Here is a 22,265-nt window from a genome sequence, read left to right as displayed (position 1 = left end):
TCATCTCATGTTGACCCTGATGTGTGACCACTGCAACAAAGCTAGTGCCAGGTTGACTCTCATAACCTTATTGTGAAAAATAGTTTTTTTCCCCCCCGACCTCATCATTTTATAAATTGCCTAAATATCTGTTAGCACAATACTAACTACATCATGACAATATCTATTTAGAAAAATCCTAATATTGAACATGATGTTGCCTTTTATGAAAGTGGAAAAGTGTTTTTTATTTATTTATTTATTTAAAAAAAAAAATTTTTGTTGCTGCTGTTGTTTGCCCTAGCTGTATTTGTAATTTAAAAAATTAAAACAACAACATGAAGGGCTCCCTAAATGTACTGTACGTTGGATATTTGTCTGCTAAATTTCTTAGTATTATAACTATACAGTAGATAATGCTGTCCTTTATCATATTTTGAGTGGCATAATAGTAATAGTGCTAACGTTTGCTAATAGTGAAACTGTGGTTAATACTTGATTAGCTAAGTTAGCAAACACAACGCTACGGTATTTAAAGATGAGGCTGACCTGCACTTGAAGCCCTGAACAGGTCAGTAATTTTGCTAGATTTCGCCTTTTCTTTTTAGAGGGTTTTCTTGTTGAGTGCGCTTTCCTCTCTGCTCCACCTGGCCACTTCCTCTCCATGCTCACTCTGTGCATTGATGACTGTTCGAAACCTTTCACTGGAGCTGAGGAGAATGGTAGCCTTGCAAGTCAAGACTAACATTATTCATGATTTATTATTGAATGCTGAATTCGGAAAGGATCACTTGAGCACATCAGACATGCGATAGTATAAAATAATAACTTTAATAATAACTCAAATTAAATAAATCAATCAGTAAATATTTTTTAATAAATAAAGAAATAACAAAAACAGCAGGGCACCAAATCAGTCAACAGGCCACCGGGATTTCTCACGGTCTTAGCCTGGAAATCTGCATCTCTTTTCCTCTTCCCTACATTGAAAAAGTTTGCAGAAACACATGACAATAAATACAAAAGTCCTGAAACAGTAGAAATCATCAAATAATGATTGACATTGTTTCCACTAAAAAACCTACCATTTTATCCATATAACATCTAAGGTTTGAATAGCAATGTGTACAATTTTGGTATTAACTTCTCACTAAGGGCACAAAACTCTGAATATGGCCCTTTATATGTAAGATGGGCCACAATAGTTTCTAGAAAAAGAATGATATACACAAAAAATAATTATAAATGTTTTTATTAACTTGCTGAATTATCTATGAAAAGACAATATAAAATTGTCCTGTAAAAATCACGATTAAAGAAGAACCTTCTAGTACTCCTCATCAATTCTCCATATGATTTGAAAATGTAGATTAATCTTTAGTAACTAGTTATAATTGTTGTTCTGGCTGTATGGGTCCATTATTATTTTTCTCAAATAAAACTACATACATCATTTTAGCAGTTACATGAAAATCTGTTAGAATTTTAATTAATGAAAGCAGGTGTAATATTCTATCAAGACACTTCTGCTATATATGTTTTTGATATGTTCCTGATTGACACCTTGATATTATAGATTGACCATGTTTTGTGTACATTGCTTTGTCTCCAGGCAACGGTTGTTGATTGAGAACTGTTCTGTCCTCCGATGTTTTCACGTTTCTGAAATAAAATCCAACAGGGTAGATGTTCAGTTTGTTGTTCTGTCAAATCAACAGGAAACTATTTAAATCCTAATAAATGTAAGTAGTGATATAATTAAAGAACAAGCTTTGATTTCTGTGAGAAAAAAAAAAAGTTTTTATATATTGTGTTTACTGGTAATCTTGTGAAATTAGATTGCTGATAGCTATATAATATAACTAATAGCTATAGTATAACTAAATGCATTGGTTCCATACTTACTAATGCACTTGACATTTCCTACCCATCTCCCTTGCAAACAGAGTGTATGATTGGTCACAGATATGCATAAGAATATAATTGTGCCTGCATTGATTGATACATTCATGGGAAAAAGTAAGTACTTCCTCCTTCAATTCTATGTTTTTATTCATCAGGGCCTAAATAACAGTTGTGTGGTCCTCATTAACTTCTATAACAAACAAATAACCTCAGGTGACAAGAAAATAAAAGCACAACAGATTTCAATATGCAGTCATTTTCGACCCAAAAAAGTAAACCAACATTCAGAAACCAGGTGGGGAAAATGGTGTCACAAATTCAGTCCAAGGTCAGACTCTTTAATGTTCAGAGATGTAAAGAAAAAACCAAGTGCTACAGCATGTACAGACCTACAGGCCTCTGTAAGCACATTAAATGTTTATGACAGCACAATAATAAATAGACTAAACAAGTATGACATTCATGGAAGGGTGACTAGAAAAATGCCACTTCTCTCCAAAAAGAATATGGCAGCACAACTTAGGTTAGCAAAATTGCATCTGAACCAACCACAAAAGTTTTGGAACAATATCCTTTGGACCAATGAGACCAAGGTGGAGATGTTTGGTCATCATGCACAGCACCATGTTTGGCCCAAAAAAAATGAAACAAGCCAAACAGGATTTTGCAGAGATTACTTTTTGTGATTGCTGTGGTCAAAAACGCTTGATTTTACTGCGTCTTTTTTAAAAATTTGCGAAGCAAGTTTTTTTTTTTTTTTTTCAGGAAACTACATGAATTTGTTGGTAAATGAGACCTTTTATCTGTACTCATGTGCGATGTGCGAGGCTGAATGCATGTTGTGATGATGCCACACAACGCATCTTGGCCATAGTTAATTCTATTTAATTCTTTTCAAGGCACAGAGAGCCTAAAATAAACCCACACATGAAAGTACTGCTCACGTTTAGCGATAAACGCTCAAGGCCAACACTCTCAAATGTCTGCTGAAATCTAAATAGCTTGATGGTGGTCATGCTATGAATGAATGAATGAATGAAATGAAATAATGAAACAATTAATTAATTAATGAGTGTTCAGTCGAATACCCTTTACAAGTATTTTCCCCAGTGGGCAATATTTTTCACGTCACTTAGAACACTAAAGAAAACCTATATAAACATTTTTTTCTGATAAGTGCTCAGTACCAACCCTATCCAATATCAGCTGAAAATTGACTGGCCAGTGAAAGCCATGTAATCAAGACATCATTACAAATCCTTTAACCTTTAAAGATACAGTCAGCTAAATTTACCTCGATCAGACTATGAATATTATTACACCCACTGCTGAAAGCCACTCCCCAACCATAGCAGATGTTCTCTCAGAGTCTTCTCTAGAACAATTCATTTTATAAAAATACACCAAGAATTCCAGGTCTTGTTTGCAAAAGCAGGTTTTGTATGTTACTTTGCATATTATATTATTGTGGGAGGACCTACGTTCTTCAAGAGGAATATTTAATATCTTGAACCAAGTCATTAGTGGAGGGAAATATTTTGACTGTACACATCATTTCACAGATAATTGTTAAAAATTTTAGATGGCTTAGATGAAAGCTTAATGTTAAAGCTGTCAGATGCCTTGGTAACTTATTGTGATATAATAATACAGTCAGGTCCATAAATGAAAAGCAGTTGAAATGAAATAATGAACATGAGCTCAAAGTGCAGACTTTCAGCTTTAATTTGAGGGTATTTAAATCCAAATTAAATTAGGTCCCCTCATCTTTTGAAGAAATTGGCATTTGTAACAAACTGGTAATTGGACAAACTAACAATCATAAATGTAACATTGTTTATTCTTTATCCCGTGCAGTCAACTACTGCCTGAAGTCTGGAACACATAGATATCACCACATTCTCAAGTATAATATAGCACTATACACTTCACAATATAGCACATATTTCATCTTGCTGCTTTTGTCAGCGGTCACATCATCCCTAAATACAAGGGAACCAGCTCCAATGGCAACAATACACACCCATGCCATAAGATGAGGTGCTATGCTTCAGTTCATGAGCAGTTCCTTCCCTTCTCCATACTTTTCTCATCCGATAATTCTGGCACAAGTTGATCTTTGTCTGATCTGGCCATATGATGTTGTTCAGAAACTGTACAGGTTTTTTTTTGTTTGTTTGTTTATTTTTTGTTTGTTTTTAGATAATTCTTTGCAAACTTTGAACTGGTCTTCCTGTTTTTTTTTTTTTTTCTAGATGTACTTTACATCTTCTGGTAAACCGTCTATTTTTATTTACTAAAGTCTTCTCTTGATTGTTGCCTCCCTCCTGGAGTGTGTTATTAATCTGGACAACTGTTTTGAAGGAGTTTTTTTTTTGTCATCAATCATTGGTTTTTTGGTTTTCCTGAGCTCACCAGTGTATTCTTTCTTTTTAAAAATGTACCAAGTAGTTGATTTGGCCACACCTAATGTATTTGCAATCTCTTTGATAGGTTTGTTTTGATTTTTCAGCCTAACAATGGCTTGCTTTATTGCCAATGACAACTCTTTAGACTTTATCAACTCTTTTCTTTTTATCTGCTTAATTGTAAGTGAGATATTGAGGGACTAGTACACACTTGCATGTGGAACAGATGAGCAGCCACTTGTCCAGTTAATTTTGGTCCCTTAAAATGTATTAGCAAGTTCAAATTAAAGCTGAAAGGGCTCATATTGATTATTTAATTTTATGTCCTATATGCTGTGATAGACATCTAAAATAATAATATCAATGTCCAAATATTTATGGACCGGACTGTTTATATTTTAAAATGGCTATTATCTGCTATGGTATCAATTATTTTTTTGCAATCTAAATGCAGTCACTGTTGTAGTGGATTGTTCCCGGTTGCTTGTGTGCCGGAGCGAGCAGCAGGCTCAGTAATCTGAAGCGCGACAGCACGCACTTCCGGGTTTTTGTCATATATTTCAGTTTGCTGTTTCATGTGTGTTTGTTTTGGTTGCTGTCCTGTCTCCGCCTCTGTATTGTTACTGGTAGTCATCACATTATGTCATCATTGTCATCAGCTGTTTTTGATTCCCTTTTTAATTATTTTGCATATTTAAAACCTGTGTGTCTTTGTTCTAGGCAATGTATTGTTTCTGTGTTTAGCTGTGGTTCCTGGATTTAGATCCTGTTCTTTGTTTCTCATTCTGCTCCTTGCCTAGCCTAGTTTTTGTTGGTTGTAGGCTGACGACCCTACCTGTTTCTGGATTTTGAGATTGCCTCACATTTTGGATTTGTCTGCCTGACTCTCATTAAAAGCTTTAACTGCGATTGCATCCATCGCCACCCTGTTCACATCACATTGCTACATGGTGACATAATTGCATGGTAAATGTGATAAGTTACTGTGTAGAAAGGGGGGTCACCAGTGTGATTTTGTGGAAGTGCTGAAAAATGTAATAAAGTTATCCAAGTGGAACATAAACTCAATAAAGAGAGAAAAGCATAAACACCTTTGATACAATTCTATAACTGACTGATGTTCTGACTACGCCACCAGCAGAACATTCTGGTTCATATCTCTTTCCTGAGTAGCAGAAAAGAGTACTACAAGACAATGATTCATATTGCTAGTACATAGAGTTTCATCTGCCTCATTATATTTAGGTTTGTGAAGAAGAAAAAGAAGGAGAATTTTTGTTTTATCTTTTCATAATAAATTTGGTAGAAGCATTTTTAAATTTGGACTGTAGTCTGGTTTGTCCAGCTGTGACATTTTCATGCAAAAAAAAGATTCTTCATTTCGGGCCGTCTCATTTTTCTCTTCCAGATCAGTATTTAAAGCTTTCAAAAACAAATTTTAAATGAAAAACAAAAGTTAGTTATATAGACAAAAGTTAACAAAAAGAACTAACAGAATTACAATTTCATCTTTATCCCTTTTATACAACAAACTCTCAGTTGGTTTCAGAGAAAAAAGGGGTTAGAATGGCCCAGTCAATCACCTGACTTGAATCCAATTGAAAAAGATTTAAAGACAATATGTTTAGAAGAGTGCGCCAAAATCACACCTGAATACTGCGGTCGATTAATTTCTTCATACAGGAAGCATCTTGAAGCTGTCATTATAGACAAAGACTTCTCCACTAAGTATTAAATACATTTCAGTTAGTGTGTTCAATACTTTTTTTCTCTTTCTTACACATGACTTCATTTATGGACTTTAATGTTTGTATTTCTTTATACGTGTGGATTTCTTGAGTTAATACCAAGGTCTGGTGAAATTGTTTCACATTTCATGTGAATAGCCTCATTGGAAATATATTTACTGAAAAAATTATGACGCATTCAATACTTATTTCCCCCACTGTATATTCTAGATTCATTACACATAAAGTGAAATATTTCAAGCCTTTTTTTTGTCGTTGTTTTAATCTTGATGATTAAGGCTTAGAGCTCATGGAAATCAAGAATCCAGTATCTCATAATATGCGAATAAAGAATTTATAATACAGAAATGTGGACCTGAGACGAGCTCTAATCAGATAATTAACTCAAAACACCTGCAAAGGTTTCCTGAGCCTTTAATCTCCCAGTCTGGTTCACTACACAGAACCACAATCATTTCGAAGATGAAAGTAAAAGTTGCATTTCATTTGGAAATCAAGGTTCCAGAGTCTGGAGGAAGAGTGGAGAGGAACAAAATCCAAGCTGCTTGAAGTCCAGTGTGAAGTTTCCACAGTCAATGATGATTTGAGGTGACATGTCATCTGCTGATGTTGGTCCACTGTGTTTTCTCAAGTCGAGAGTCGATGCAGCGTCTACCAGGAGATTTTAGATCACTTCATGCTTCTAGCTGCTGACAAGATTTATGGCCATGCTGATTTTCTTTTCCTGCAGGGCTTGGCACCTGCACACAGTGCCAAAACTACTAGTGACTGGTTTGCTGACCATGGTGTTACTGTGATTGATTGGCCAGCCGACTCGCCTGACCAGAACCCCATAGAGAATCTATGAGAGATATCAGACACAACAATACAGACGAGCTGAAGTCCGCTATCAAAGCAACCTGGGCTTCCACAGCAGTGCCACAGGTTGATTGCCTCCATACCACGCCGCATTGATGCAGTAATTCATGCAAAAGGATTAAAGCCCTGACTGAGTATCAGGTGCATAAATTAACATACTTTTCAGAAGGTCGATATTTCTGTATTATAAATTCTTTATTCATTTTTTTTTCTTCCATGAGCTGTAAGCCATAATCATCAAGATTAAAACAAAAAAGGCATGACATATTTCATTTTATGTGTAAGGAAACTTTAATTTATGAAAGTTCCACTTTTTGAATTAAATTATGGAAAAAAAATTTACTTTATAGAAAAAAAGAACTGTATGTGCTTAACCGAGAGATGTTTATTGAGTACAAGTCTGAGTCAAATCCCAAATCCTTAATCTTAATGGAATATGAATGTACAAAATATGTATATTTTGTATTGGTTCTGTTTAAATACAATTGCCTTTATTAGATTACAATATAAAACAGTTATTTTCTACTATTTAAAATGGGCTGTTTTTGAAATTGTATTTTTTGTTTGCTTTTTGTCTTACAAGCTGAAGTCTACTACATTATTAAACAATAGTTTAAACAGAAAATGGACAGAAACACTACAGCATATAAATCTCTGCAACAGTCTCAAATTACTGAGTAGTGGTGAGTTCCAGTAGTCATGTTCCTGTAGTTTACTATAATAATTTTAATTGTAGAATCAGTTCTATCATGACAAACATGCAAATGCAAAACACTGTCTTGTGAAGAGAGAACAATAATATTTCCAACTTTTAGTTTGTGTAGCCAGAAAGTCAGTTGAAGGTACAAAAGCAAATCACCTGTGTATAGTTCATGCCTCTGATGTTACCTGATTTAACTTCTGTAATAGTGTCTGAAAATTGCCTCGACCGCGCATATATCATCTAAGAGAATCATTATAACAACGTTGAAACTCCTAACATATATTTGTGCATCTCATTATATTTATTTGTGAATCTGTTTACTTTTTGTGAATCTTGCTACATTTATTTGTGGATTGTAATCTATTAATTTGGAAATATGAAACAATACTGCAGCCCCTCCCCATCCTCCCGCTATTCACTTACTCGTTTTAACAGAGACAGCTCTGGTCCACTCCTCAGACCCCTTTAGTGACTTTTTTCTTTCAAAAAAGCACCTAGTGACAAATCTAGTGACTTTTTTTTGGCAACCTTAGCTACTTTCCATAGAAGAGAGTGGCCAGTACTGCCCCACGAGCAAGAGGTCCTGCTTCCCCACTGCAGACACACCTCTCTCTGCAGCTGCTCTGTTCAGTGAGGGGCAGAGAGGAACAGCACATTCATTCACTTCTAACTTTCTCTCTGAGTGATCATTTTTTTCACCATTATTTTCCACTTTACTCACTTTTGTGAGAATGTGCACAGTAAAATAAAATCGCTGAAAAGTGAATGCAAAAAAGTAAAGTGTCCCAAGCCGGCCTCCTGTCTCCTTGTTCCCAGCCCAACCCACGAAAGTATCACAGACTTCTTCACACAAGTCTCAGTGCTTCTAGGATCAGTTAAATATAATTTTTCTTTCTTACTGCCATTCCTTGGTGCCTTTTATAATTAATTATTTACCTTAAGGTTGAACCTATCACTGACTCAAATAACTCATGTTGCTTACTACTTCCTGTGCAACAGCAAATAATGCACTTACTTAATTACAACCTGTAGATGACAGGTACAACAGGAGAAGCAATAAAAATATTTAGCTGTAAATATTTAGCAGCTCATTTTAAGCAGTGTTAGAGGTACATTTACTGAACTGTGTTCAATACAACAGGTGTGTGAGACAGATTTTTAAATATCACCCCTACATTAGGTCCAAATCTGTCCAGAAACAAACAACAGTTGCATACCTGGTGTGGGCTTTCAAAGACAATAATTGAAAATCCATGAACCTGTACATCACCCAGTTATCACAGCTGACCTACAAGTTTTACTGTATAGTCTCTAGACTTAACAGAAAATCATGCCAGAATCTGTAAAGTGTGAAGTGGACAGGCTACAGTGAAGTGTGAAGCGGTTTATGGATATTGCTAAGAATTTTAAGGGATTTATTTTGTTTTTGTTTGTTTGTTTTTAAACAAGGATGGTTTGCTACTCACATTTTATGCATTGTGGGTAATTCCATTTTCCTGAAGAACACACGGCTTTGCTCCCATTCTGAAATTGGAAGCCTTCTTTACATCTGTATTGTACACTGCCACCTTCCTCATAGTACGCCTTCAGATTTGGGTCATTCCGAAACGCATCATTTATTTCTCGCTCAGGATCTCGGCATCTAAGGTTTATACCCACTATAATAAAAACAAAAATCACCAACAAGGTTACATCTCTAGTCAGCAAAATATCAATGGCAAAAAAATTATTAGTTAATCATTTAATGAAGTAATTAATTAATTAACACACACCATGGCATTATAATCTGACATGAGTTTGTCAAATATCCTACTAGCAGAAATGCAAGTTTAATCAAATGATTAACACAAATGTGTACCTGCTCTTTAAAAGGATGAACCTTAAAAATCACTTTGTTTAAAAAAAAAAAGGACATATTGAGTCATTATGGAAAATCATATTGAAATTAAATAGATTATGTTTTCTAATAGTATCACAAAATGATATACCTATATTATTATTATTATTATTATTATTATTATTATTATTATTATTATTATTCATTTAATTAATCTACTAGTGCTTATTATTAAGGTAGTAAATTCATTCTTTCATTAATTCATTCCTTACTTATTTAAAATGTTACATTTCTTACATTAATACATATATAAACAAGTAAAATTTTGTGAATGAATGAGACATAATCTATTTGATTTCAGTAAGAGTATCCATAATAACTGAATACGTGTTGTTTTATTTACTAAAGGGATTTCTAATGTTCCTCCTTTAATTAGCAGGTGAACATTTATGTTAATCATTTGATTAAACTTTAGCATTTCTGCTAAATTGAGGGATTCATACACAACTATTACAAAAGGTGCAAACATTCACTGATGCTGAAGAAAGCAACATGATACATTAAGAGCCAGAGGGTGTAAATTTTGAACTGGATAATCGGTGTAAAGTGTTGTTACTTCATCTTCTGGGAAACATATAAATATCTTATATAGTTTATGAAGGGCAGTACTAAATTGAAAAAAAAAAAAATTAGAGCTTTAAAGAAAATAATAACAAATTACACCAATCATCCTGTTTTAAAGCTGTCTTGAGCATCAGTGAATGTTTGCACCTTTTGTACATCCCTAATTCCAAAAAAGCTGGGACAGTATGGAAAATGCAAAAAACACACAAACAAAAAAAAGAGTCTTTTGAAAATTCAATTCACTCTGTAACTATATTGAAAACACAATATTAACACATTATTTGATGTTTTACTTTGTGGATTTTATATACTTTTAACAATATACACTCATTTCAAATCTCATGACTGCAACACACTCTAAAAAGTTGGGACAGTCGACTGTTTACCATTGTGTAATATCACCATTTCTTTAAATAACATTTATTAGGTGTTTGGACACTGAAGACACCAGTTAGTTAAGTTTAACAAGCAGAATTTTCCCCCATTCATCCATTATGTATTTCTTCAGCTGCGCAACTGTACGGGCATTCATTGCCTTATTTCGCACTTCATAGTCTGCCAAACATTCTCAATCAGAGAAAGAGCAGGACTGTAGGCAGGCCATGCTAGCACCCAAGCTTTCTGCTTACATACTCATGTGCTTGTAATCGGGGCAGAATGTGTTTTGGCATTGTCCTATTCCGGATCGCAGCATATGTTGCTCCATAATGTGTGCATATCTTTCTGCATTAATGGTGCCCTCACAGATATGCACCCAAGTTTCCCATGCCAGTGGCACTGACTCACCCCCATAACATGACAGAGGCTGTTATGACCCAGTTACCACTGCTGACCTACAAGTTTCACTGTATAGTCTCTAGACTTAACAGAAAATCTTGCCAGAATCTGTAAAGTGTGAAGTGGACAGGCTACAGTGAAGTGTGAAGCAGTTTATGGGATATTGCTAAGAATTTTAAGGGATTTATTTTGTTTTTGTTTGTTTGTTTTTAAACAAGGATGGTTTGCTACTCACATTTTATGCATTGTGGGTAATTCCATTTTCCTGCAGAACACACGGCTTTGCTCCCATTCTGAAAGTGGAAGCCTTCTTTACATCTGTATTGTACACCGCCACCTTCCTCATAGTACGCCTTCAGATTTGGGTCATTCCGAATCGCATCATTTATTTCTCGCTCAGGATCTCGGCATCTAAGGTTTATACCCACTATAATAAACACAAAAATCACCAACAAGGTTACATCTACAGTCAGCAAAATATCAATGGCAAAAAAAATTATTATTTAATCATTTAATGAAGTAATTAATTAATTGAAACACACCATGTAATTATAATCTAACATAAGTTTGTCAAATATCCTATTAGCAGAAATGCAAGTTTAATCAAATGATTAACACAAATGTGTACCTGCTCTTTAAAAGGATGAACCTTAAAAATCACTTTATTTAAAAAAAAAAAGTACATATTGAGTCATTATGGAAAATCATATTGAAATTAAATAGATTATTTCTAATAGTATCACAAAAGAATTTTTGAAAATTACTGCTTGCACCTATATTATTATTATTATTATTATTATTATTATTATTATTATTATTATTATTGTTGTTGTTGTTGTTGTTGTTGTTGTTGTTGTTGTTGTTGTTATTACTATTATTATTATTATCCATTTAGTTATTCTACTAGCACTTATTATTAAGTTAGTACATTCATTCTTTCATTAATTCGTTTCGTACTTATTTAAACTGTTATATTTATTGTGAGGGTTATTAAACAAATAAAATTTTGTGAACGACTGAGACATAATCTATTTCATTTCAATAAGGCTGAGTATCCATAATAACTGAATACATGTTGTTTTATTTACTAAAGGGATTTCTAATGTTCCTCCTTTAATTAGCAGGTGAACATTTATGTTAATCATTTGATTAAACTTTAGCATTTTTGCTAAATTGAGGGATTCATACACAACTATTACAAAAGGTGCAAACATTCACTGATGCTGAAGAAAGCAACATGATACATTAAGAGCCAGAGGGTGTAAACTTTTAAACTGTATAATCGGTGTAAAGTGTTGTTACTTCATCTTCTAGGAAACATGTAAATATCTTATATAGTTTATGAAGGGCAGTATTAAATTGAAAAAAAAAATAGAGCTTTAAAGAAAATAATAACAAATTATACCAATCATCCTGTTTTAAAGCTGTCTTGAGTGTCTTGAGCATCAGTGAATGTTTGCACCTTTTGTACATCCCTAATTCCAAAAAAGCTGGGACAGTATGGAAAATGCAAGAAACAAACAAACAAAAAAAAGAGTCGTTTGAAGATTCAATTCACTCTGTACTATATTGAAAACACATTATTAACACATTATTTGATGTTTTACTTTGTGGATTTTATATATTTTTAACAATATACACTTATTTCAAATCTGATGACTGCAACACACTCTAAAAAGTTGGGACAGTCGACTGTTTACCATTGTGTAACATCACCTTTTCTTTTAATAATATTTATTAAGTGTTTGGACACTGAAGACACCAGTTGGTTAAGTTTAACAAGCAGAATTTTCCCCCATTCATCCATTATGTATTTCTTCAGCTGCGCAACTGTACGGGCATTCATTGCCTTATTTCGCACTTCATAGTCTGCCAAACATTCTCAATCAGAGAAAGAGCAGGACTGTAGGCAGGCCATGCTAGCACCCAAGCTTTCTGCTTACATACCCATGTGCTTGTAATCGGGGCAGAATGTGTTTTGGCATTGTCCTATTCCAGATGGCAGCATATGTTGCTCCATAATGTGTGCATATCTTTCTGCATTAATGGTGCCCTCACAGATATGCACCCAAGTTTCCCATGCCAGTGGCACTGACTCACCCCCATAACATGACAGAGGCTGTTATGACCCAGTTACCACTGCTGACCTACAAGTTTCACTGTATAGTCTCTAGACTTAACAGAAAATCTTGCCAGAATCTGTAAAGTGTGAAGTGGACAGGCTACAGTGAAGTGTGAAGCAGTTTATGGGATATTGCTAAGAATTTTAAGGGATTTATTTTGTTTTTGTTTGTTTGTTTTTAAACAAGGATGGTTTGCTACTCACATTTTATGCATTGTGGGTAATTCCATTTTCCTGCAGAACACACGGCTTTGCTCCCATTCTGAAAGTAGAGGCCTTCTTTACACTTGTATTGTACACCGCCACCTTCCTCATAGTACGCCTTCAGATTTGGGTCATTCCGAATCGCATCATTTATTTCTCGCTCAGGATCTCGGCATCTAAGGTTTATACTGACTATAATAAACACAAAAATCACCAACAAGGTTACATCTACAGTCAGCAAAATATCAATGGCAAAAAAAATTATTATTTAATCATTTAATGAAGTAATTAATTAATTGAAACACACCATGTAATTATAATCTAACATAAGTTTGTCAAATATCCTATTAGCAGAAATGCAAGTTTAATCAAATGATTAACACAAATGTGTACCTGCTCTTTAAAAGGATGAACCTTAAAAATCACTTTATTTAAAAAAAAAAAGTACATATTGAGTCATTATGGAAAATCATATTGAAATTAAATAGATTATTTCTAATAGTATCACAAAAGAATTTTTGAAAATTACTGCTTGCACCTATATTATTATTATTATTATTATTATTATTATTATTATTATTATTATTATTATTATTGTTGTTGTTGTTGTTGTTGTTGTTGTTGTTGTTATTACTATTATTATTATTATCCATTTAGTTATTCTACTAGCACTTATTATTAAGTTAGTACATTCATTCTTTCATTAATTCGTTTCGTACTTATTTAAACTGTTATATTTATTGTGAGGGTAATTAAACAAATAAAATTTTGTGAACGACTGAGACATAATCTATTTCATTTCAATAAGGCTGAGTATCCATAATAACTGAATACATGTTGTTTTATTTACTAAAGGGATTTCTAATGTTCCTCCTTTAATTAGCAGGTGAACATTTATGTTAATCATTTGATTAAACTTTAGCATTTTTGCTAAATTGAGGGATTCATACACAACTATTACAAAAGGTGCAAACATTCACTGATGCTGAAGAAAGCAACATGATACATTAAGAGCCAGAGGGTGTAAACTTTTAAACTGGATAATCGGTGTAAAGTGTTGTTACTTCATCTTCTAGGAAACATGTAAATATCTTATATAGTTTATGAAGGGCAGTATTAAATTGAAAAAAAAAAATAGAGCTTTAAAGAAAATAATAACAAATTATACCAATCATCCTGTTTTAAAGCTGTCTTGAGTGTCTTGAGCATCAGTGAATGTTTGCACCTTTTGTACATCCCTAATTCCAAAAAAGCTGGGACAGTATGGAAAATGCAAGAAACAAACAAACAAAAAAAAGAGTCGTTTGAAGATTCAATTCACTCTGTACTATATTGAAAACACATTATTAACACATTATTTGATGTTTTACTTTGTGGATTTTATATATTTTTAACAATATACACTTATTTCAAATCTGATGACTGCAACACACTCTAAAAAGTTGGGACAGTCGACTGTTTACCATTGTGTAACATCACCTTTTCTTTTAATAATATTTATTAAGTGTTTGGACACTGAAGACACCAGTTGGTTAAGTTTAACAAGCAGAATTTTCCCCCATTCATCCATTATGTATTTCTTCAGCTGCGCAACTGTACGGGCATTCATTGCCTTATTTCGCACTTCATAGTCTGCCAAACATTCTCAATCAGAGAAAGAGCAGGACTGTAGGCAGGCCATGCTAGCACCCAAGCTTTCTGCTTACATACCCATGTGCTTGTAATCGGGGCAGAATGTGTTTTGGCATTGTCCTATTCCGGATCGCAGCATATGTTGCTCCATAATGTGTGCATATCTTTCTGCATTAATGGTGCCCTCACAGATATGCACCCAAGTTTCCCATGCCAGTGGCACTGACTCACCCCCATAACATGACAGAGGCTGTTATGACCCAGTTACCACTGCTGACCTACAAGTTTCACTGTATAGTCTCTAGACTTAACAGAAAATCTTGCCAGAATCTGTAAAGTGTGAAGTGGACAGGCTACAGTGAAGTGTGAAGCAGTTTATGGGATATTGCTAAGAATTTTAAGGGATTTATATTGTTTTTGTTTGTTTGTTTTTAAACAAGGATGGTTTGCTACTCACATTTTATGCATTGTGGGTAATTCCATTTTCCTGCAGAACACACGGCTTTGCTCCCATTCTGAAAGTGGAAGCCTTCTTTACACTTGTATTGTACACCGCCACCTTCCTCATAGTACGCCTTCAGATTTGGGTCATTCCGAATCGCATCATTTATTTCTCGCTCAGGATCTCGGCATCTAAGGTTTATACCCACTATAATAAACACAAAAATCACCAACAAGGTTACATCTACAGTCAGCAAAATATCAATGGCAAAAAAAATTATTATTTAATCATTTAATGAAGTAATTAATTAATTGAAACACACCATGTAATTATAATCTATCATGAGTTTGTCAAATATCCTATTAGCAGAAATGCAAGTTTAATCAAATGATTAACACAAATGTGTACCTGCTCTTTAAAAGGATGAACCTTAAAAATCACTTTATTTAAAAAAAAAAAGTACATATTGAGTCATTATGGAAAATCATATTGAAATTAAATAGATTATTTCTAATAGTATCACAAAAGAATTTTTGAAAATCACTGCTTGCACCTATATTATTATTATTATTATTATTATTATTATTGTTGTTGTTGTTGTTGTTATTGTTATTACTATTATTATTATTACTCATTTAGTTATTCTACCAGTACTTATTATTTAGTTAGTACATTCATTCTTTCATTAATTCGTTTCGTACTTATTTAAACTGTTATATTTATTGTGAGGGTAATTAAACAAATAAAATTTTGTGAACGACTGAGACATAATCTATTTCATTTCAATAAGGCTGAGTATCCATAATAACTGAATACATGTTGTTTTATTTACTAAAGGGATTTCTAATATTCCTCCTTTATTTAGCAGGTGAACATTTATGTTAAACATTTGATTAAACTTTAGCATTTTTGCTAAATTGAGGGATTCATACACAACTATTGTGTATGAATTACAAAAGGTGCAAACATTCACTGATGCTGAAGAAAGCAACATGATACATTAAGAGCCAACTATTACAACTATTACAAAAGGTGCAAACATTCACTGATGCTGAAGAAAGCAACATGATACATTAAGAGCCAGAGGGTGTAAACTTTTAAACTGGATAATCGGTGTAAAGTGTTGTTACTTCATCTTCTAGGAAACATGTAAATATCTTATATAGTTTATGAAGGGCAGTATTAAATTGAAAAAAAAAATAGAGCTTTAAAGAAAATAATAACAAATTATACCAATCATCCTGTTTTAAAGCTGTCTTGAGCATCAGTGAATGTTTGCACCTTTTGTACATCCCTAATTCCAAAAAAGCTGGGACAGTATGGAAAATGCAAGAAACAAACAAACAAAAAAAAGAGTCGTTTGAAGATTCAATTCACTCTGTACTATATTGAAAACACATTATTAACACATTATTTGATGTTTTACTTTGTGGATTTTATATATTTTTAACAATATACACTTATTTCAAATCTGATGACTGCAACACACTCTAAAAAGTTGGGACAGTCGACTGTTTACCATTGTGTAACATCACCTTTTCTTTTAATAATATTTATTAAGTGTTTGGACACTGAAGACACCAGTTGGTTAAGTTTAACAAGCAGAATTTTCCCCCATTCATCCATTATGTATTTCTTCAGCTGCGCAACTGTACGGGCATTCATTGCCTTATTTCGCACTTCATAGTCTGCCAAACATTCTCAATCAGAGAAAGAGCAGGACTGTAGGCAGGCCATGCTAGCACCCAAGCTTTCTGCTTACATACCCATGTGCTTGTAATCGGGGCAGAATGTGTTTTGGCATTGTCCTATTCCGGATCGCAGCATATGTTGCTCCATAATGTGTGCATATCTTTCTGCATTAATGGTGCCCTCACAGATATGCACCCAAGTTTCCCATGCCAGTGGCACTGACTCACCCCCATAACATGACAGAGGCTGTTATGACCCAGTTACCACTGCTGACCTACAAGTTTCACTGTATAGTCTCTAGACTTAACAGAAAATCTTGCCAGAATCTGTAAAGTGTGAAGTGGACAGGCTACAGTGAAGTGTGAAGCAGTTTATGGGATATTGCTAAGAATTTTAAGGGATTTATTTTGTTTTTGTTTGTTTGTTTTTAAACAAGGATGGTTTGCTACTCACATTTTATGCATTGTGGGTAATTCCATTTTCCTGCAGAACACACGGCTTTGCTCCCATTCTGAAAGTGGAAGCCTTCTTTACACTTGTATTGTACACCGCCACCTTCCTCATAGTACGCCTTCAGATTTGGGTCATTCCGAATCGCATCATTTATTTCTCGCTCAGGATCTCGGCATCTAAGGTTTATACCCACTATAATAAACACAAAAATCACCAACAAGGTTACATCTACAGTCAGCAAAATATCAATGGCAAAAAAAATTATTATTTAATCATTTAATGAAGTAATTAATTAATTGAAACACACCATGTAATTATAATCTATCATGAGTTTGTCAAATATCCTATTAGCAGAAATGCAAGTTTAATCAAATGATTAACACAAATGTGTACCTGCTCTTTAAAAGGATGAACCTTAAAAATCACTTTATTTAAAAAAAAAAAGTACATATTGAGTCATTATGGAAAATCATATTGAAATTAAATAGATTATTTCTAATAGTATCACAAAAGAATTTTTGAAAATCACTGCTTGCACCTATATTATTATTATTATTATTATTATTATTATTGTTGTTGTTGTTGTTGTTATTGTTATTACTATTATTATTATTACTCATTTAGTTATTCTACCAGTACTTATTATTTAGTTAGTACATTCATTCTTTCATTAATTCGTTTCGTACTTATTTAAACTGTTATATTTATTGTGAGGGTAATTAAACAAATAAAATTTTGTGAACGACTGAGACATAATCTATTTCATTTCAATAAGGCTGAGTATCCATAATAACTGAATACATGTTGTTTTATTTACTAAAGGGATTTCTAATATTCCTCCTTTATTTAGCAGGTGAACATTTATGTTAAACATTTGATTAAACTTTAGCATTTTTGCTAAATTGAGGGATTCATACACAACTATTGTGTATGAATTACAAAAGGTGCAAACATTCACTGATGCTGAAGAAAGCAACATGATACATTAAGAGCCAACTATTACAACTATTACAAAAGGTGCAAACATTCACTGATGCTGAAGAAAGCAACATGATACATTAAGAGCCAGAGGGTGTAAACTTTTAAACTGGATAATCGGTGTAAAGTGTTGTTACTTCATCTTCTAGGAAACATGTAAATATCTTATATAGTTTATGAAGGGCAGTATTAAATTGAAAAAAAAAATAGAGCTTTAAAGAAAATAATAACAAATTATACCAATCATCCTGTTTTAAAGCTGTCTTGAGCATCAGTGAATGTTTGCACCTTTTGTACATCCCTAATTCCAAAAAAGCTGGGACAGTATGGAAAATGCAAGAAACAAACAAACAAAAAAAAGAGTCGTTTGAAGATTCAATTCACTCTGTACTATATTGAAAACACATTATTAACACATTATTTGATGTTTTACTTTGTGGATTTTATATATTTTTAACAATATACACTTATTTCAAATCTGATGACTGCAACACACTCTAAAAAGTTGGGACAGTCGACTGTTTACCATTGTGTAACATCACCTTTTCTTTTAATAATATTTATTAAGTGTTTGGACACTGAAGACACCAGTTGGTTAAGTTTAACAAGCAGAATTTTCCCCCATTCATCCATTATGTATTTCTTCAGCTGCGCAACTGTACGGGCATTCATTGCCTTATTTCGCACTTCATAGTCTGCCAAACATTCTCAATCAGAGAAAGAGCAGGACTGTAGGCAGGCCATGCTAGCACCCAAGCTTTCTGCTTACATACCCATGTGCTTGTAATCGGGGCAGAATGTGTTTTGGCATTGTCCTATTCCGGATCGCAGCATATGTTGCTCCATAATGTGTGCATATCTTTCTGCATTAATGGTGCCCTCACAGATATGCACCCAAGTTTCCCATGCCAGTGGCACTGACTCACCCCCATAACATGACAGAGGCTGTTATGACCCAGTTACCACTGCTGACCTACAAGTTTCACTGTATAGTCTCTAGACTTAACAGAAAATCTTGCCAGAATCTGTAAAGTGTGAAGTGGACAGGCTACAGTGAAGTGTGAAGCAGTTTATGGGATATTGCTAAGAATTTTAAGGGATTTATTTTGTTTTTGTTTGTTTGTTTTTAAACAAGGATGGTTTGCTACTCACATTTTATGCATTGTGGGTAATTCCATTTTCCTGCAGAACACACGGCTTTGCTCCCATTCTGAAAGTGGAAGCCTTCTTTACACTTGTATTGTACACCGCCACCTTCCTCATAGTACGCCTTCAGATTTGGGTCATTCCGAATCGCATCATTTATTTCTCGCTCAGGATCTCGGCATCTAAGGTTTATACCCACTATAATAAACACAAAAATCACCAACAAGGTTACATCTACAGTCAGCAAAATATCAATGGCAAAAAAAATTATTATTTAATCATTTAATGAAGTAATTAATTAATTGAAACACACCATGTAATTATAATCTATCATGAGTTTGTCAAATATCCTATTAGCAGAAATGCAAGTTTAATCAAATGATTAACACAAATGTGTACCTGCTCTTTAAAAGGATGAACCTTAAAAATCACTTTATTTAAAAAAAAAAAGTACATATTGAGTCATTATGGAAAATCATATTGAAATTAAATAGATTATTTCTAATAGTATCACAAAAGAATTTTTGAAAATCACTGCTTGCACCTATATTATTATTATTATTATTATTATTATTATTGTTGTTGTTGTTGTTGTTATTGTTATTACTATTATTATTATTACTCATTTAGTTATTCTACCAGTACTTATTATTTAGTTAGTACATTCATTCTTTCATTAATTCGTTTCGTACTTATTTAAACTGTTATATTTATTGTGAGGGTAATTAAACAAATAAAATTTTGTGAACGACTGAGACATAATCTATTTCATTTCAATAAGGCTGAGTATCCATAATAACTGAATACATGTTGTTTTATTTACTAAAGGGATTTCTAATATTCCTCCTTTATTTAGCAGGTGAACATTTATGTTAAACATTTGATTAAACTTTAGCATTTTTGCTAAATTGAGGGATTCATACACAACTATTGTGTATGAATTACAAAAGGTGCAAACATTCACTGATGCTGAAGAAAGCAACATGATACATTAAGAGCCAACTATTACAACTATTACAAAAGGTGCAAACATTCACTGATGCTGAAGAAAGCAACATGATACATTAAGAGCCAGAGGGTGTAAACTTTTAAACTGGATAATCGGTGTAAAGTGTTGTTACTTCATCTTCTAGGAAACATGTAAATATCTTATATAGTTTATGAAGGGCAGTATTAAATTGAAAAAAAAAATAGAGCTTTAAAGAAAATAATAACAAATTATACCAATCATCCTGTTTTAAAGCTGTCTTGAGCATCAGTGAATGTTTGCACCTTTTGTACATCCCTAATTCCAAAAAAGCTGGGACAGTATGAAAAATGCAAGAAACAAACAAACAAACAAAAAAAGAGTCGTTTGAAGATTCAATTCACTCTGTACTATATTGAAAACACATTATTAACACATTATTTGATGTTTTACTTTGTGGATTTTATATATTTTTAACAATATACACTTATTTCAAATCTGATGACTGCAACACACTCTAAAAAGTTGGGACAGTCGACTTTTTACCATTGTGTAACATCACCTTTTCTTTTAATAATATTTATTAAGTGTTTGGACACTGAAGACACCAGTTGGTTAAGTTTAACAAGCAGAATTTTCCCCCATTCATCCATTATGTATTTCTTCAGCTGCGCAACTGGCGAGCCCCGACCCATCCATGCTCTTGAAGGAGTAGACCTGTTTTGGAGGCTCCTTATATACTATGATTAGACGATTGCCTCACCTGTTTCACATCACCTTCTTATTTCTACTTGTCAAATCGCTATTAGTCCTAAACTGCTCCTGTCCCAACTTTTTTGGAATATGTTACATGCATCAATTTCAAACTAAACATTTATCTTGAAAAACCTTTGCAGTTGATTAGGTAAAACATCAAATACCTTGTCTTCATAAAAAATTTTTTTTGAAATGCAAGTAAAATACATTTACACATCACTCCTCTTTGTTTTTATTAGCATTTTTGATGCTGTCCCAACTTTTTTGAAATTAGGGTTGTAATAGTTTTGTATGAATCCCTCAATTGTCTTCATTGTGAAAAGATGGATCTCAACATCATATAGACATTGTTGTAAAGGGGTCAAATGTGCAGAAGATGCTGGAAAAGCAAAGAATGTGCAGGACCTGGAGGATTTTCTGAAGAAGAGAAAGCTGTTTAACCGCTCAGGACAAACAAGGGACTCATGAACAGCTATTACAAAATCTAATAGTTGTTGATCATCCAGGTAACAACACACAGTATTAAGAATGTAATTGGACAACTGGTTATTCAGCTGTTCCATGGCCAGGTGTGTTATTCCCTCATTATTTTGCTTACAATTAAGGAGATAAAATCTCTACAGTTGATTTCATGTGTGACATTTGCATTTGGAATCTGTTGCTTTTAACTGAAGTCTAAAGAGCTGTCAGTGCAAACAAGCCATCATTAGGATAAACAATCAAAACAAAACCATTAGAGAGAAAGACCCAAAAGGAAGTATGCACTGGTGAGCTCGGGAACACCACAAGCCTGGAGAGACCATGAAAACAACAGTGGAGGATGACAGAAGAGTTCCTTCCATGGTGAAAATCCTTAAAAACAGGAAGTCCAGATTAGAGTATGCCAAAAACATCTTTAAAAAAAAGTTCTGGAACAACATGCCATGGACAGATGAGACAAGGATCAACTTGAACCATAATTATGGGAAGAGAAGAGTGTTAAGAAGAGATGGCTCTGAAGCATACCACCTCATCTTGCAGTGTGGGTGTGTATG

At 33.6% G+C, this 22,265-nt stretch overlaps 1 protein-coding gene across 2 annotated transcripts in view; it reads right to left on the bottom strand.

Annotated features, from left to right (window-relative positions):
* Nucleotides 1-1,215: 1,215 nt before the first annotated feature.
* Nucleotides 1,216-22,265, bottom strand: part of LOC108270919 (complement factor H) — a 58,002-nt gene continuing 36,952 nt past the window's right edge. The window contains exons 20-26 of one of the 2 annotated variants that reach the window (XM_053683165.1): nucleotides 19,515-19,706; nucleotides 17,385-17,576; nucleotides 15,255-15,446; nucleotides 13,166-13,357; nucleotides 11,075-11,266; nucleotides 9,068-9,259; nucleotides 1,216-1,641 (exon numbers count right to left, since the gene is read on the bottom strand). In XM_053683165.1, coding sequence (XP_053539140.1) covers nucleotides 1,640-1,641; nucleotides 9,068-9,259; nucleotides 11,075-11,266; nucleotides 13,166-13,357; nucleotides 15,255-15,446; nucleotides 17,385-17,576; nucleotides 19,515-19,706 — 1,154 coding nt within the window. In that variant the 3' untranslated portion in view covers nucleotides 1,216-1,639. The remainder of the gene's footprint in view (nucleotides 1,642-9,067; nucleotides 9,260-11,074; nucleotides 11,267-13,165; nucleotides 13,358-15,254; nucleotides 15,447-17,384; nucleotides 17,577-19,514; nucleotides 19,707-22,265) is intronic. The other variant, XM_053683166.1, reaches the window with a different exon arrangement.

This window comes from Ictalurus punctatus, chromosome 10 (assembly GCF_001660625.3).
Source record: "Ictalurus punctatus breed USDA103 chromosome 10, Coco_2.0, whole genome shotgun sequence".
NCBI classification, from domain to species: Eukaryota; Metazoa; Chordata; class Actinopteri; order Siluriformes; family Ictaluridae; genus Ictalurus; species Ictalurus punctatus.
The sequence above is the reverse complement of the archived record's forward strand: the minus strand, read 5'-3'. Positions and strand labels throughout refer to the sequence as shown.